Source organism: Anopheles aquasalis, chromosome 2 (assembly GCF_943734665.1).
Source record: "Anopheles aquasalis chromosome 2, idAnoAquaMG_Q_19, whole genome shotgun sequence".
Taxonomy (NCBI): domain Eukaryota; kingdom Metazoa; phylum Arthropoda; class Insecta; order Diptera; family Culicidae; genus Anopheles; species Anopheles aquasalis.
Genome location: NC_064877.1, coordinates 60,598,147 through 60,615,646, shown reverse-complemented (window position 1 = coordinate 60,615,646; position 17,500 = coordinate 60,598,147). Strand labels below are relative to the sequence as shown.

Sequence of the window (17,500 nt, the reverse complement as noted above, 5' to 3'; positions counted from 1 at the left end):
AATCAAATCATGCCCCCCTCCCTCCTGTCTGGCGGAATAGAGGCGGGAGGGACGGAAAGGCGTGGCATATCGACGGATCGGTCCGCAGTCCCGTCAGTCGGTCGGTGTGGGAGGATGGTGCGAAACCAACATTGGGCAAATAGGTCGGCCAGATTGAGATTTACGAGGATGTCTTTTGGTTAGATGTTTGATGCTAGCTGTACAACGTGGCTCCACCAGCGTCGGGGCGGTGGGGTTGATCATCGTGGAATCGTATTTCAAATCTGAACATTTCCTGTCACCATTTTCTGTGTGACAATGGCTCCGCGCCATCGCCATTCGGTTTCACCCCTTGCTATGGACGGAAACTAGGCTATTGGGGTGTTAGAAATACATCTCTGAGGAATAATTGTTCGAGAGTGAGAAATGTCAAAGTGTCTTTGTTGCAATTTGTTTTTGCAAGGACATCCTACACAAAAGCATCCGCTTGGATCTTTCTGATTAAAAGACTTTTTTCTCACAATTACAAAAGCTTACGCCCTAATGTAAGCTGTTTTGGATAAATAAAATTTTCCAATTGAAAGTGGTTTGCACTACTTTAGATACAGAAAATTAAATTGTTGTTCACATTATTTAACATTGAATATTACTATTAATACATAGACTATCAAAGCACCTTTTAAATTATTATTATGTATAATTTGTTTTGGGTACTAATGTTAACTAAGAATGAGGAAAACGAACAAGATTGTAGCTGATGGAATGAATCAGTCAAACAATTCTATTGAAAGCTACTGCTGGTAAACTTATTTAAATAGATTTGATCGGCTGGAGGAAAGGCATAAACCTTTTACATACTCATGGTGAAGCTTGTGCACTTTTTAATCAATTACAGAAGCATAAGTTTCTGAAATAAAGTCGTTCGCAATGGTTAAATAAAAAGTTCTTGTTGTCATTCGTTCTGTAGAGCACCTTGTTTGCTTAATCAGAGAGGAACGTTATTTATTACAAATTAATACCTTATTTGTTCGAGTCGACTCAAGTGGATCCTTTACAAGAAAAATGGGTAACTGCAACATAAGAAGCACAGCGTATCTTGAATGCTAAGTATGTTAGGACCGTTGTATGCTAATGCTTATTTCCATGCATGTTTATTTCCTGCTGTCCTTAGATGTTGGTGTTTTCCAGGAAATTGTGAAATATGGTAGTCAATAGTTAATACTGATTGCCGTTGCTATTATCCTGGCAACTAACGATCTGTGCTGAGAATCCCAGTGGTAGTGCAGCCAACAAGAATCAATAGCAATGTTGCCCTATTACATGAACAAATAAAGACCAGGCTGAAATGTACGTGAAATTTGATGCAAAAAATTTAAAAGAAAAACGCAAATAACCATTGAATTAGTATTTCTTGTGGTGTTGCATTTTAAAATTTCAAAAGGATTTGTGTTTGTTGGATTTGTCCCTTTAACGTTGCACTACTAATAACAAGCGGCACATTCATCATTCGATCGATTAAGATCGGTTACAGAAAATAAGCAGCACGCCAGCTGTGTTACGAACACAAGTAATACCTATCTATTAAAAAAAAAAGTCAACTTTTAACACACCAGCGGACGAAGAGATAATCTATCCCCGGGGGGGCTGGTAATGTTCCAGTCAAAAATGCAAACAACCCCTCAGGAGCTTAGCTTTCAAGGAAAATGGCCGAATTAACAGTCCGCAGCCTTCAAAAGATGTAATCCACTCAAAGATTGCTTTCACATGTGGAGTGCACCAAGCTCGGTACTCGGTATATCGGCCACTTGACTTGGGGTCGAAAGTAATACTCTCGCGATCGAGATGCACGCACCGTGCGCTGTGCGAGAAGGTAGAAAGGATTTCGCTCGTAATGGTTTTCGGTTTTGAATTTCCAGCTTCCATCCAGTTCAGCGACCGTGTCGCGCGGTGACGACGAGATTGTGTTTCTGTTCTTGTTTCTTTCACCAGACCCTCCCATTGGTGCCTTGTGTGGCAACTTGTGTGTGCAATGTGCTGAGGCCCGAGCATCGCCCCGAGCCTAACGGAGTCACCGAACACCGTCGGTAATGAAGCTGGAACCTGAGGATTTTCGGGACGACTCAATTTTTCAGCTGCTTCAAGGCAATGCGCCGCTCAACGGCAAGTGCTGCGCCTTCCTGTCTCTTCTTCTTCGGTTTGTTGTGGGTCGGAAACACCCTCCCAAGGGGCGCTCTAGTTCCCTCCGGCACGCAGCCATTTCAGTGAACCAATTTGTCCAAAGCGTTCAACGCACTGCGTGCACCTTATTTGGAGAGTAAGACCTTGCAAGTGCTGGCGGTTTTTTTTGGGGGGGGTGCGCACTCCGAACGATACCGTAACTACTGTTGCCGCCTGGAGTGTCTTTGAACCGTCAGGGCAAGGACCCCAGGAAGTGCGCGCATACCAACCAAACCGTGCTTGCGCGTCAACAAATTAAGGCTTAGTTGCGAAGGAAAAACCAACAAAAAAAGGGCCGTCCAGCCGGAAGAATGGTGGCCATTTCCATCCCCTGTTGTCCTCTTTTTCTTCTACACGCATTCTATCCTTTCGGCAACACTCGAAGCTGTGGTGAGCGCAAATGGTTCAATTTGTTGGAAAGGACAAAACCGAACCTGAAGCAAATGCCTTCGCTTCCCTTTTTGCTTCTGACGCCTCACCTCTCACCCTTTTGGCCGGGTCCGTCAGCAGCGGCAATCTGCGGCAGTAACAGGGCATCACCGAAGAAACTCATGCTCCGCAGCTCCAGAACATTACCCGAAAAAGCCCGAACAATGCTCCACCCCAGGCAGCAGCAGCAGCCGGCAACAAGATGCTTCTGAGTGAAACTTGAGTTCGGTCCTGAAAACAACGGCAAGGAACCAGGGAGAGAAGGAGAAGAGAAGAGTGCACGAGAAGAGGTGGGGTTTTGGGCCCCTAAAAACAACAGGAAAAAAAAACCCACAGGCGCACGGTATCGATTTACATGCAAACACGATGTGTTATAATGCAGTGCCAAAGATATTAACATAAAATAAGAATTTACTCGAGTTTGCTTGCCTGGCTGGCTGGCTGGCTGGCCGTTCCTTGGCCACCGGTTCCTTTGCTCCTGTTGCCCGTTTGTCCGTTTCGCATTCCATTCCACGCGCTGCACGGTGCCGGTACAGAACGGAACGCAAAGTGGCGTCCGGGGTGGCGATCGCTTCATTGCGGTGGCACCACTCCTCAGCGGGGACAACACAATTTCATCACCGATGGTGGTGGTGGTGGTGCCCCAGTGGTACCTTTCACCGCCTGCCACCGGATCGGATCGAATGTGTAAAATCAGAACCGCAGCGGAAGCAGATCACCTGCCAGTGATCACATGTTTCCATCGATCGATCGAACGAACGAACGAAGGTGAGTTCCAACGAGGGGAGTGCGGTGATATTACAAGACATCGATCGATGGTTCTTGTTGTAACACGGGGGGTTGCGTACCACCGTACCGTTTCTTTGTTTTTGGAATCCTTTTTGTCGGAACTCCGAGCAACTCCGAGTCCCCAGATGTGGAGTGGATCCGGCTGATCGTAAATCGTGCGATCAGAGAGTGAGAGAGAGTAAGAGAGACAGCGGGAAGCAGTAACTGTGACTGCTGGTATGCGTAAGTAGCGATGGCCAAGGGAGTGGAAGAGGGGGGGGGGGCAATTTGTCAAAAAAGTTAAAGAGTCAGCGAGGACAATGCGCCACCCAAGGGAAGCCCGTGACGGTGCGCCTGCGATCGCTAGAACGGAAGGAGACGCAGCAAAGAGAAGAAGCACCTCAGGGGGAACACCTCCTGGGTCAGGAATGTTGTGTTGTGCGTTCTGCTGCCTGCGTCGATCGCTGCCGGACACTTTGGGGTCCCCCCGCCCCTCCCGGGGTTTCACCGAATGCCCACTAGGTGGCGCACAGGTCATTTCGGTGAATTTCATCGCAGGAAGATCACCAGAAGGAGGCGAGGAACGCCGACGACGAGTTACAGTTGCTGGTCGGTTTGATGAGCATTTCATTATGTCACGTCTACGGGACCGAGGGACCGAGCGATCCTCGTGGACACCAAAAGAAGGAGGAAGGAGAGAAAAAATCGAACTCGAGGCTCGAAAGCAGCCGAAAGCAGAAAAAGCTAAAGCCAAAGCGAACGCAGCAGCAGCAGCAGCAGCAGCAAAAAAATGCAATGATCCTTCAGAGGAGCACAAGTGGAAGACAGCAAACACGACAGCTCTCACTCCCTTCCACTCTTCTCCTCTTTGCCAACCCACTCTGTCACCACGAGACCACTAAACCCTCTTCCCCCGGGGGGGGGGGGGGGGGGGGGGGGGGGGGGGAGGTGCCCCAATGTGAGTCAATCGCATTCCACAGTTTACGTCTGATAAACTGTTCCGTTTGGGAACGTTCTCGCTCCTTCGCACGGTGCGAGCCTCCCTCTCTCTTTCTTGCTCCTTAGCTTCTTCCTGTTCGCGTTGTCACACGGTTTTGGGGGTCTTCGCGCGGTGTTAAGAGTTTGCGTTCCCTCTTCTTAAACTGCGAGCTGCTGTCGCTGGTGCTGCAGCCAGGGTTCCACCTTTTGCTCCTTTTCGTTTGCTCGGTTTCCGTTCCGGCCAACACCATGCTCCTTTCGCCATTCCTTCCTCCACGTTTCTGGTGCTCCTCGTTCCACTAAGGGGCGCGCGAGTTTCGTGCGGAAGGAAAACAAATTGAATGAAATCGAAGACAGTAGTAATTATTTTTCTTATTTTGCCCACCCCGTAGCACCAAACGCCCCACAGCACGGGCGGTTTTTGGGTGACGCTTTTTTTGTGTTTTGTTTCCCTTTTTTCCACTCTCTTTCTGTTTCGCTTTGGCGCTCTTGAGGGAGACCTTTCAGGGGATCGAACGTGTAGCAGCAGCAGCAGCCGTAGCGTAGCGAAAACACATCATCACCGCAAACGATCTGGCACTGGCCGCTTGCTGCACACGGCACAGACACATGCATGCACCGACAGGCAGGCAGGCAGGCAGATGGCATGGCAGGATGAGGTAGTTTGCATCCGGCTGGGGACAGGCAGCGATCGGGCGGTAAGTGTCGCCAGAAACCTTCTCGAGATCGAAACACGAGACAAGGAAGTGGTGTGCGCGCGCGCGCTCCCGCAAGTCGTCGTCGTTTCTGTCGTGTGATCTTTGGCATTCACTTACCCCCCCCCCGCACCCCTTCGAGACGGTCGCGACGTCGACGACGATCGCTCGTATCCGATCTCTCGGTAGTGGCTGCTGGTGGTGCTGGTGGCGTTGCTGCCAATTTGGATGAAAATCAGCCTGCATGCCACGCGTGCGCAGCCAGACCCACACTCGCAACAGGCAACATCGATCCACCGCATCCGGCGGCAACGGGGCAGGGGCCGATCATGATTCAGGAGGTGCGAGCGAGCTTATTCCCACTTGTGCGCCGTGCGAAACGTGTGAATTAATTGGAGGTTAATTATAATGTTAATCCACTGCACTGCCACGGTTGAGTCATATTTTATTTCACCTTCGACGACGACAACGACGGCGCAGACGGCGCGCGTTCGGAAACGAAAACTGATCCCAATTAAGACATTAGCGAAAACCGCGTGGTGACGCTGCCCGGGGGAACACAGGGCCAGAGGGCTTTTCAGATTGGGGACTTTTTGCTCTTCATGCCACGTTGTTCGATTTCGATTCGATTCGGTTCGGTTTACTGTCGCTTATTGGTTCGTGTCTCTTGAGAGTGGAGTCTGGATCCTGTTTTGCGTTTGCATTTTGCTGTTACCTGTTGCTGCTGCTGCTACCGAATGCCAGATTCATCAAACAGCGAACCGTGTGGCGCCGAATCGAGTGCGGAAACAGCAATCATTCCGAACACCTAAGCCTAAAAAAGCAGCAAAACACGACCAACCATCCAACCGAACTACCAGCGAGTCCTCACAGGAAACGAACAATCAAACAATTGAAGCGTTAATTGAAATGTCTGTCTGCGGCAAGTGGTGAGCGCGCGCGCGCGCCCGGTCGCGAGATCAACGTGCGATACAGGTGAGAAGCAGGACGCCGCTAGGGAGCTGGCGTTCGATCGCGATTGCGATCATAACATGCCAACCGGCACCAGCACCGGCACCGTGCGTTCGGTTCGTTCTCCCTTGTTGCATTCCGCCGTGCGCTTAGCATATCGTCACACCGATTAGCGTAGAAGAGTGGGGTGGAATGGGAGGTGGGATGGAGTGGCAGTGCGGAACACTTTATGATCGTAGCATTCGTACAGCGTACCACCGTAGCGAAGCGTGAAACAAAACGGCAAACGCGTCGCAACAGCAGCAGCAGCAGCGCGATTGAAAGATTGAAATAGAAAGCCTTAAACGCAAGACTAAGTGAGTACAACTTAATCCGGCAAACCGGCGGCCAATGGAGGCCTACGTCCGTTGAATTGCTGCTGCTGCTGCTGCTGCTGCTGGTGGTGTGACGACGAGTGCGTGTCTGTGTGCGTCCCTTAAGCGCACGCTCGCGAGGCATTCACTGGCAATCCTTGCTTGGGTCTGCGATCAGCTGCGATTCGAATTCGGATTGCTTCCAGCACTTCTGCCTAGCTTGGCGTCTCTCTCTCTCTCTCTCTCTCTCTCTCTCTCTCTCTCTGTGAGAAGGAATCACGGGCTATGCATTCGACCACAAAGAGACTGAGAGGGGCACTGGCTCGGTGGTACGCGGAGGGAGAAATAATTAAAATATTCCTCCGTCGATTGAAGGTCCTTCCTTCCGCGTCGTCGTTCGTTTTACAACTTTGTCTGTCGCCTGTGGAAGAGGAGGGCGCGTGTTGCGTGAAGCGAGCTTAAGTAGCCCGCAGCCCGCAGAGGAAGATGGATTCATCGACCGGCGGCCAAGCGCCGAGCAGCAGCTGTGGCACGCGGAGACCGATCGGTGAAAATTAATAGCTACAAGTGTCACTGGTGGTGGTGGTGGTGGTGGTGGTCGCCGCTGCCGTCGCTGCTATCTAGCGGATGGCATCGCGTTGCGGTAATTATAATGCTGACAAAATGAAAAATAATTGCGCGAATTTTCGTTCTACTCCTTCTACGTTCCATCAGCAGCAGCAAGGCAAGCGTAAAAGCCAGCATCCAGCACGCAGCTAGCAGTCGTTTGTCGGTCGGATAGATGATCAGTACGAGCGGCTGCAATTCCTGCCAGTGAGTGAGTGAGACGTTTTATCTATCCTGGCACAACGGTGGGGCTGGTGATCGAGGAGCTGTAATGCAGTCCGGAGATACATCAGCAATCCGTTTTGTGATTTACTGACCGCGCGGCTAGGTTTTGATGATGGAGGATGGATTGTGTAAAAAAAAAAGAGGAGGAAACCATCATTTGCTTAGTGCTTGTGTGTCTGGGGGAGTGAGTGTCGAATGGAAGAATACGGTAGTTAATGGTAATGTTTTACAAGCCGCTAAGATGTTTTGATAACTCAATTGAAGGGTGCTTGCGAAAAAGCGGTGGGAACCACGCTCGATATCCGATCAGATCCTCAGATCAACCACGGCTCCGGTTGCTCCTATCTCTTCTCATCTTTCTCCCATACACACAACGCACGCGCACATTCCAAAGGGCCAGTGACTTCCTTTTTTTTTTTGTTTGTGCTTCTCGATCGGTCATCCGGGGATGCGCCTTTTGCGTACAAAATTATAAATCAACCGCAGCAGCACACCGGAGCGCAGCACCGAAATGCTCGCTCTCATGTTAATGGGCAATTAATAAGGAAAACGAGATGAGTGCATTCCTCCCCTTCCCAAGTGGAATTTCGATTTTCCCAAGGCACGCCAACCTGCCCGCCAACTGGCAAACTGGCGGGAATCGGACAGAACACACCGTACGGCGTTTTGAATTCGGGCCCACGGTGCAGGAAATGCTCGAAAGCAACAACACTCTGCTTGCTGAAGGGCAACAGTGCCAAACGGCGCGCCTGTCGAACAAACATAAACAACCCAAACGAACCCGAACGCTTTCTGGGAACTAGCATCTCGAGGATGTCGAACTCAGAACCATCTTTTTTGAAGATGATGACGGACGAGCAGAAGAGAGAGAGCTCCACGAAAAGCTCCGATGCCAAGGCCGCCGCCTGGCGCGCGCCTTAAGAACCACGAAGCCATGCTCTGAGCCACGCTCTCTCTATGCACTCTATGATCACCTCCAAACACAACCTTCATCTGGGAACAGAGACCTGTTTTATGGTCCAGTCACGCTCGAGAGAGACCTCTCCGGCTACTCGGCCAAGATCTACAACTGTTTCGGGTTGTTGTTGGCATTATAAACCCGCGGGGATCTATTTCTGTCGCTGCTGCTGGTGATGCTGGCTGGCTAAACACCAGCGCAGGCCACCACGGGGCACCGTAACAGGCACCATTAGGGATGCCACCAACCGCTTTCGTCATAATATTTGCATCGCCCGCAAAAAAAAAAAAGGTTACGAGTTCGCGCGAGATGAAGATAATTCATCATCAATAGACATAAATCAATTTTACTTTTCTTGCCCGGCATTTTGCACCGTCTCGAGCTCTGGGCCCAGCATGTGCTCCTCGTGCAGCGTGGTTGTGCATAAACCGGAGCACAACCTTGGACGGCGCACCGGGAAGTGCATCGGCAGCGAGCGCTCTGCTGCGAACCGCGTGACTAAACGGTCTGTTGGTCTGTGGTCCATCCACAGGCGAGATCGTTTTATTGCTGTATGTGTACGTCCGTGTGTCTGGTGGCCATCCCCAAACCACGCGGCCACCAGCGGGAACACCCGCAGCCGAGCTGCAACGCGTGGTGCCATGGAATGTGGTGTGGTCGAAGATTAAGCTTCGCCCCGACTGGAGCGAACGATCGACCAGAGAGTGTGCGCCCACCCTCGAGAGTGTGGGAGTCACTTATATGGACAACCGTATCTTCGGTGTTGACCGCATACCGAAAACGCCCGGTACGTGGCGTACGGAAAGAAATGGCTTTTGCGCGCAGGTTATCTCGCGAAGGAGAGGCGAACCACCATCTCCCCTTTTTTTTTTCTCTCCTCCATCCATTCTGGGGCACTGGACACCGCACCTGGGACTCGATAATAATTGTCATACCGTGTCCGTGAGCTGGCCATCGGTGACCGGGTGGTCTGATTTGGCGGCCTGGAACTGGAGTGACCAACAAAAGGCTTTGAAGGACATAAATGTCAAACACTCCGTCGACGGTTGTGATCTGATGAAGGTGCGGTGGCGGTGGTGAACACCAGTTGGTGGTGGTGAGCCAAGCGATGACCGCAATTTCATCTGGCCAAATAAACAACCCGGCCCGGGCCCGGGGCCGGGCGCTGGAACGTCTGGGAGTGGAGTTTTGTGGAAATTTCACGAGCTGCGCTCTTCGGGAATGGGAAAACAATCGAACTGTTTGTGTAGCCGATAAGTGAAGAGAAGCGAAAAGATGATGAGATGGAGAGCGAGAGACGAAGAGACGGCGCACCGCACTGTCGAGTGCGATCAAACTCCAGGGATCCCAGGAAAAAAAGGGTTCCTGGGAGCATTTCGGAGAATCCGAAACCCCGGGCCTCACGCAATATGTCGGCCAAATAAGTGAGACACTTGAAGATGGTGCGCTGGCTTGCTTTTCCCCCGTTGGCATCACTTATCTGCGTTCGTCTGCTCGCTGCTGACCATCTCCTTCGTTGCTGTCAGGATGTCAAGTTGCATTAGAAGAAAGAAAGAGAGCGCGAGTGTGTGGAGGGAATAGAAAAAACGAGATTCGGAGTGAAGATCGTGCACTGGACGCCGGATTGGATGGTAATCCAAATAATAATCCATCCTCCCGGTCAGCTCCTCGATCAACAGGGCAGACGAACGGCGGCGGCGTTGATGGATTGTTGAACAAAATCGTTAGAATTTGTTTTGTTTCGCCGAGATGATTTGCTTTTGATCGGTGAGATCGGAGAAAAAGGGGAGAGAGCGAGGACTAGGACACTTGAAGTGCGCCCTCCATTCGTAGAAGACGCGCACGAAGTTTAGTTAACGGCAGCTGAAGCTGGCAGGTTGGTGTTCGGCTGAGGCACTCGTCTCGCGATTTGTTTTGCCATTTTGGAATTGTTTATTTATGTATCACTCCAACGGTACACGCAGCACCCAAAAGGAAGGAATGCTGCAACGCTTGGACCCGAGTGACGTGAAGCATCTAAACATCTCTTTCAATTGCTGTCGAACCAAGCAGTTCAGCAACCTTTCTGCTTCTGCGAATTCGATAATCAAACTTCAGTTGATCGTGATAGTTTGTCCGAGGGAAACAGGTTACCACGGTCCAATTGTTGGCGTGAAATATTCAGCCGCGTCTCGCAGATGCTTCCACGATGTGTCCTCGCTGAACTGACCTATAACGAGAGAGTCGAATGGAGCTCGCATGAGATGGGACGCGTTGAGATAAGATAATCAACGTGACATTGATTGAGCTTTATAAGGACACACGGAGAGAAGGGAACAAGGGCAGAAAAAGTAGAAGTCCCGAGGCCCTTTCCATTCAATACTGCCACAGAACTCACTTTCGTTCCAGCGGCGACACTTTTTCTCTTCCTTCTCCTCCAGATTCTCATCAAATGGATCTTCGCTTTCTGCTGCTGGTTCTGTGGATCTTTGATTAAACAGATCCTACGGACGGACGGAACCATCCATACCCTTGCCTTCATTCTCACCCCTTTCCTAGACGCACCCTCACCCCGATCGAGCCCTTGGTGGCGTGGCCCCCGGGAGCCATTGTCTAGGTTCGTCACCGACGCGCCCGGTCAAGTCTTTCTCCGGGCGGCACACCACACGCTGCGCTTTCGGGTCCGATATGTGTTTTTTAAAATATGGCCAGTCATTCCGGCTTCCCGTTTGGCCTCCGTCCGTCCCTCACCCGTCCAGACCAGACCAGACCAGACCCGTTTGCCGTGGTGCCATTACTCTTGAGCCCAATGGGCGCGCCCAGCGCTTCTGTTGGTTAAAGGCTTCGGTCCCGCTGTTGACCATTAAATTGATGAAGGAGAGTGGAGAAGGCTTTTCTCGGTAATGCTCGGCAGTTGTGTCGGCGTTGAGGGCGAGGAGCATTCCCAGTAGTCGTTGACGCGGGTGCGTATGACTCATGTGTACGGATGGCGGTGTCCATTCGGGCGGCGAAAGAGGTGTTTAAGCCTGATCGAGGGGGGGGGGGTGGGTTGGGAGATAACAATGTTCAATAGGTTAGGATAAATAAGGGACTTTCGACTGAGTTATTAATGCGATTATGTTCTCTCTGGATGTCGTCTGACGCAGTGAATGTGTCTATGAGGATTTAATACAAATGATATCTACTATATTTTATCCAGCATTAATCGCTTCTTTTAGATTTTTATTTGGAATGAAAAAGTGACTTTAACTTATGCAAGGATAATCAAACCGTTTTGAGACAGGAATTCACTCATTTGGGCAAATTTCATTTGTGTTCTACAAAAAATGCGTGAACGTCATGGAAACTATCTCCAATAATCATCAGGAACTACGTGATATCGAGCATTGATTGGAGATTAACCCTTTAACGATGTGTTTAATTTCAATGACAAAAAAATGCTGCCTCCGATGTGAAAAAAAACTTTGAAGCACCTCTTAATAGTAACAGTTCTGAATCGTTGCTAGCAACAATGCGATAAAAGGATAAAGGTGGATTGAAGAAGATTTTTACCAAAGGCAAAATTATACTTCTAAGCTCTAGCTTCACTAACACTAAGAATCAAGAGTACCTTTAAAAAAGTCAGTGAATTATGTTACGGACCTGCAAGCATATCTAATCAAAAGAATCATCTTATGCAAACCGGATTGACACGATATCAAAATGTAGTAAGAAATAGTCATAAATAAAAAGTGGAGGAATAACATAATTTTCCTCTATTTCCTTCTGTCTTTCTTATCTTCAATCCGTCATCCGTCGTTCAAACCATCAATCCGTCAATGGCTGATCTAAACTGGCCGAAGCTTGCAAATTGAGTTTATACGGCTCACGTAACGGGTCGCTAAAAAGCAGCAACATATTGTGAGTCATCTAATGACGATCTTCAATCATTGTAGTCCATGTATCATAAAGTTGCTCGAACCTGGAAGCGACGATTTGCCGGTAAGTGCATATTGGATACAATTTTCTACTAACTGTGAACAGCCAGACACGTTTACCCGTTAAATTAGAAACAAATCAATCACATTATTGAAGAAAATTAGGGATGTTTGGAATAGCATACTGATCGAGAGAAAATTAAAAGATTAAAGAAATCACAAGGAAAAGACAGCTCTAGATGAACTTTAAACAGCTGAGAAAATTCAGAAAAATCAATCTTGATTAAGAAAGCAACAATTGACTGGTCTGTTCATGAATTTAAAAGTGTCCGGAAAATTGCATTTCGAACTGAAAAAAAATCGATTTAACCGAAGACTATCAGGCGCTCTATCCAAAAATGCTCAGTTTGTTTTGCTAAACATTTAGGTAAGTTAATGCCGTAACTAGTAATCGTGATCGAATGAGGATCATTTCCCAAAACAGTTGACCACAGCCACCTCGCTTGGGTGTTGCTTCCAAAAATGGGCAATCATTGTGCACGCTCAAAGATAGCTTGCGGGTGGCTGTGGCTCCAACCCTGATAATCCCACTAACCCGAGTGCGGTTGCGTGCCATTGAACCCAACTGCACCACCACCAGCAGCCACGATAGCCAAAAGGGTGTAGTACTGCTCCGTCCTGGGAACTCCGGAGACCCAATCTGGAGCCCCAGCCAAACGAGTAGGTATCGTTGCTCGGTCATATGCTTTGTGTGAGTTCACTAGGTCCCAGTGATGGGATAGTTCAGCTCAGCGATAGCAGACCTTCGTTTCCATGCCATACATGCAGCTGTGGCCGCTTTGGTCTATCTTACCGGCTTGCTCGACTTTCCTTCGCGGTCGTTGTCGTCATCGAACGCATCGCGGCCCACCACCAGCAATCTCTCTGGGTGTGTGCCGGGAGTGAGTTCTATGGTACGCGGCTAATGTACGACAATGGCAAACGCCGTCGATGGGGAGTTGGCGTGAAAGATAGGGCGTCCGCTGGCCAACGCCGGCAACATAGTGCAGCTCATGACGCACCGTGTATCGGTGCTCCGTTTTGAGCATTCTCAACGTTTCAACGTCCCTCTCGCTGGCTCACTTGGTACTCGTTGGCAAATGTGTTGCTGAAGAGCAGAGCAGCTGTGCAATGTGTGCTCGAGAGGTTTTAAGAAGGAATCTCGCCGTTGTAATCAGTTCCGTGCACGAGCACACGCAAACGGTTCGCAACTCGTTAACTGCAACAATGTACCAAGCGGAAAAAACTACGGTAATACGGTTCTTCACACTAATTTATGGTGGATTGCAGAGTTTGTGGTTGTAATACTTCAAAGCATTTCGTCTAAAACCATAGATGAAATCTAGTGCAATAACATTTCAAAGAACGAATCAAAACAAAGCATTACAAAAACCTTACGCAACATCACAAAGGATACTGCAGTTCTATCTATTGAAGAAACAAGTCAATCCACGCAAACATTCACACATTTAACATTCAATTTATTTGCTGCACGCCAGCGCCAGCTTATGACGTCGAAAACAAAGATCATAACTTACCGTCGATAATCGGCACAAAAACCGAAAGGGTACACAAACAGACAACACCCCGCTTTTCGGTGATCGTCTCGCAACCATTCGAAGGAAAGCGAGACAGAGTCTTCCGCCCTTTACATGAGTGTGCAAGCGCGATCGTACCAAAGGCATACGATCGAAGGTGGGCCCGAGAGCGCTGAGGTCCTCTCATAAATTTTGCCCCGCTCGCAAATAATGTTCATCGACGCCCCGAAGGAACGTCCCCAGTGCAATTAATTCTGGTCGGCCCTTTTTCACCCTACCTGGCTTACGCACGCACCATCACCGCCCCCCCCCCCCCTTTCCGCGGTACCATCATCCCAAACACCGAAAATGAGACGATCACGAGCGGAGTCGTTCTCGTCCTCGTCGTCCTCATCGTCATCGCAAATCCGCACCAACTGCTCTCATCGCTCGTTCTCGCACTCTTACGCGTACGCGGATTTTCGTTGCGAAGAGATCCAAAGCTCTGGAATGGAGCGTACGCCTGGAATGGAGTACGGCCGTTGAGGGCGGTTTCTGTGGCATAAATCAAAGATTCAATTGCCATCGCGGTCGGGGAAACGGGCGTCGATTGTGGCCACAAGCCGGCGATGATGATGATGATGATGACGAAGAGGGTTCGGTGCACAGCTCCTCCCAGATTCGCGGAACCATCCCCCCTCCCCCCCCCCGTGGGCACGCACCGTGAAGCGTGTCCGAAGCCATCGCGCCTAGTCCGCAATTAAAAGTTCTAATTCAATTAACGGAAGCGACATGTTGGGGATGGGCCACCAGCACCCCTCCCGATCCTCTTCTGCCGTGTTGCCGTTCCCGATCATCATCATCATCATCGCCACCGAAAGGGGAGGAGATCATAACCGTCTGCGCCTCGTTGGACGCACGATCGTTCAACGACGACGACGACGAAGACGACGATCGGCCGCTTAGCTGCTACCGTAGCGCGATCGTGTTGCTGCTGCTGCTGCTGCTGCTGACGGTGATGATTACGATGATAATGACCGCGAGGAACGATGTAATGAATCGAGATCGAGCTATCATAATATGTTGGGCCGCGCAATAAAACAAACCCCAAAACGACACGAAGGCGTACACCGAGGTCTGGTTGGTTGGTTAAATCGTTCTCTCGTTCACGCTGCTGCTGCTACCGTTAGTACGAATGGCAAACGGTGGGTTTTCGATTCTTTAATCCAGTAATAATAGGTCTCGCGTGGACTCAATCGACCGCACATGACCATCGACCAGAACCGCCAGTCATGGCACGTGCGACTGGAAGGAAAGGTGTTGCTCTGGCCGTTGGTGTGGACTCCTCTGGCTTAATCACTGGCGTCGACTGTCTTGCTGTTCCATCCATGAAAATCCCGGCCTTCCCTCCGTCCACAAACGCGAACGGAGCAAAGGACAAACATAATTTGTTTCGCTCACTAATGCGTCCATCTCGCGGCTCTCTTCAATCAAATCGAGACGCAGGCGACCATCAAATCATCACACTTCCGCGACCCCTCCCGTTTTATCAGGCCTGATTGCGTGCTTAGTGAATCATTTATTGCTGATAAAGATGCGATAATTTGGGCTCTTAATTTCGGTAACTACAGAGGCAGCAAAACCAGCGAGCGACGTAAAAAACCCTTGCTCACACCACATGAATCATAACGACTCATTCGTTCCACACCAACACCCGGTCCGTCAGTTGGTCGCGTGTTTTTTTTTTTGCCGTTCGTTCGGACCCGGGTCCCCGAGCGTGAGCGATCTGATCGGATGAAAGCGAACGAGGAGCAAAAAAAAAAATAACCAGAAACCGCACACAAGGCACACCGAGGCTGAGCCAGGCCGAGGCGGGCCAGGCCAGGCCCCACAAAAACCATCCCCGCAAACATGATTAGAGCGTTTATGCTGCGGGTTGATTTTTATAGCCCCGCGCGTGGATTGACCGGGGCACCTCGGATGCGCCGAAGCGCCGGATGCACTTGCACTCTCTTGGTGCATCGTCATTGGGAAGCCCGCCAGCTCCGGAACCGCTAGCGGTCCCCGGTGCGCAGCCAGGGGAAGAACCAATCATCCCTGGATTCTTCTGCCGTGATGGGTGCGAGGTGGTTTCGAAAAAATTGAGTTCGCGCCCGGTCTTTGAAATTACTCCGCACACACATCTCTGTTATTATACCATAAAGGCATGATTGAGCGGTTTTTTTTTCGTTGTCGTTGTTGTTGTTGTTGTTGCTGCTGTTGCTAATTATTTTCCAAACGGCTCACGCGTACAACGCACATGTACGAGACGGCGATGGGGGAAGCGAACAAAAAGTAAACAAGCCACAAAGATAAATGCAACATCTTTACGCCCAGCTACTTACGGCTGAACGGAGGATGAAAAGGGAACGGTTGGAACACGGGCAGGCAGCAGCAGCAGCAGCAGCAGCAAAAGCAGGTATCGGCCAAATGGCGTGAGAAGTCGGTGGAATGGAAACATTAGCGAAAATGAAGTGTTTGATAAGTTATTGTTTGCCCGTTTCGTTACGATCACTAATTTAATTGCTGGATAAGAGGATGCTCTCGAATTCGTGATTGCATCGGGAGGATGACCGAAGACCTGCATGATTGTGAGTAAGGGGAATATTGTACGGATTGATTGGATGTATGCAGAGATATTTGAGAACTTTTCGTACACTTGATTCATTCGTGCATTTGATGTCCCTTTTCCGAGCTGCTGTTGCTGTTTTCTTAAATCCGGATTCTTTCAGATATTTTGTCTTCCAGTTAAAAAGGAAATGGCACTCCTGTTCAGATAACAAACATAATCACTCTGTTGGATAAAAGAAAACGCGTTCAAGTCTTGCGTTGTTAATATCAATTATTAGCAACATGCGTATGAGACATGCATCATTTCTGATAAAATGAAACAACCAGTAGCACTGTATGGGAAAGCACTGTTTCCGTTATGAGTAACGTACACACATAGGTTTCATGCGTCACAAGTAGTGCCCTTTGAAAAAAAAATAAGATCAAAGTGAACACTAATTTGGTGATATGAAATGTATGAATCGATAACCAACATGGACTGGACTTCCGGGTATATTACTCACGAAGCAATGCGTCATTGCTGAAGATAGATGTTAAATACATGGTTTCACAGCCTTCACATCAGCTCATACATTTAGTTGTTCTAAATGGTTGGGTTCTAAAGTTGGTGATTGCCCGTTTTCAATTACTGTTCCCCAATGTTCCAGGTTGTATTTTGTTATTCCAATGATTTTTTATTTCTAAGTGGAATGTCCACTTTGCGCTGTTGATTACTCCTGGATTAGTGAGCGGATATCACACGTAGTGTATCGTGCAAACTTTTGTGTAGTGTTAGAATGGACAGAATCGGGACCATTATTTTTGTGAACATTGCAATCATAGGGATGTTGAACGGATGGAACGTGTTGTTGATGCTTCTGCATTAATGGTTGGCCGACACTACTGTGTACATTCCGAGATGCAACATGAAGATCTAGACGAAAAAGACGGATATGATAAGTGAATCGTCGATCCAGCAAGTAAATAGTGTGCAGCATTTCACATTTCTTTGTTGATAACACATGGAACTTGCTGATATAATACAGTACCTTGGCGTTACCATTGCTTCTGCTAACAGCGTTCATGTTGACTTCGTTCTTGTTATACAAAAGGATGAAGCAAACGTCCGATTTACCAAATTTAGATGATGGCAACTTTGAAGGCTATAATCCGGACAATGCTCTCAATGAGCAGGTCGATCTATTGCCTTATAACCCCGAGTACGAATTCCCAAATGAGCGACTGAATCTTCACACACAACTAGGTATCGGTGCCTTCGGTGTCGTGATGAAGGCAACAG

General features: G+C 49.2%; 1 protein-coding gene across 1 annotated transcript in view; it reads right to left on the bottom strand.

The window, feature by feature from the left end:
- Positions 1 to 17,263, bottom strand: part of LOC126576249 (angiopoietin-related protein 1-like) — a 26,709-nt gene extending 9,446 nt beyond the window's left edge. Inside the window, exon 1 of the mRNA XM_050237458.1 lies at positions 17,250 to 17,263. Coding sequence (XP_050093415.1) covers positions 17,250 to 17,263 — 14 coding nt within the window. The remainder of the gene's footprint in view (positions 1 to 17,249) is intronic.
- Between the last annotated feature and the right edge of the window lie 237 nt (positions 17,264 to 17,500).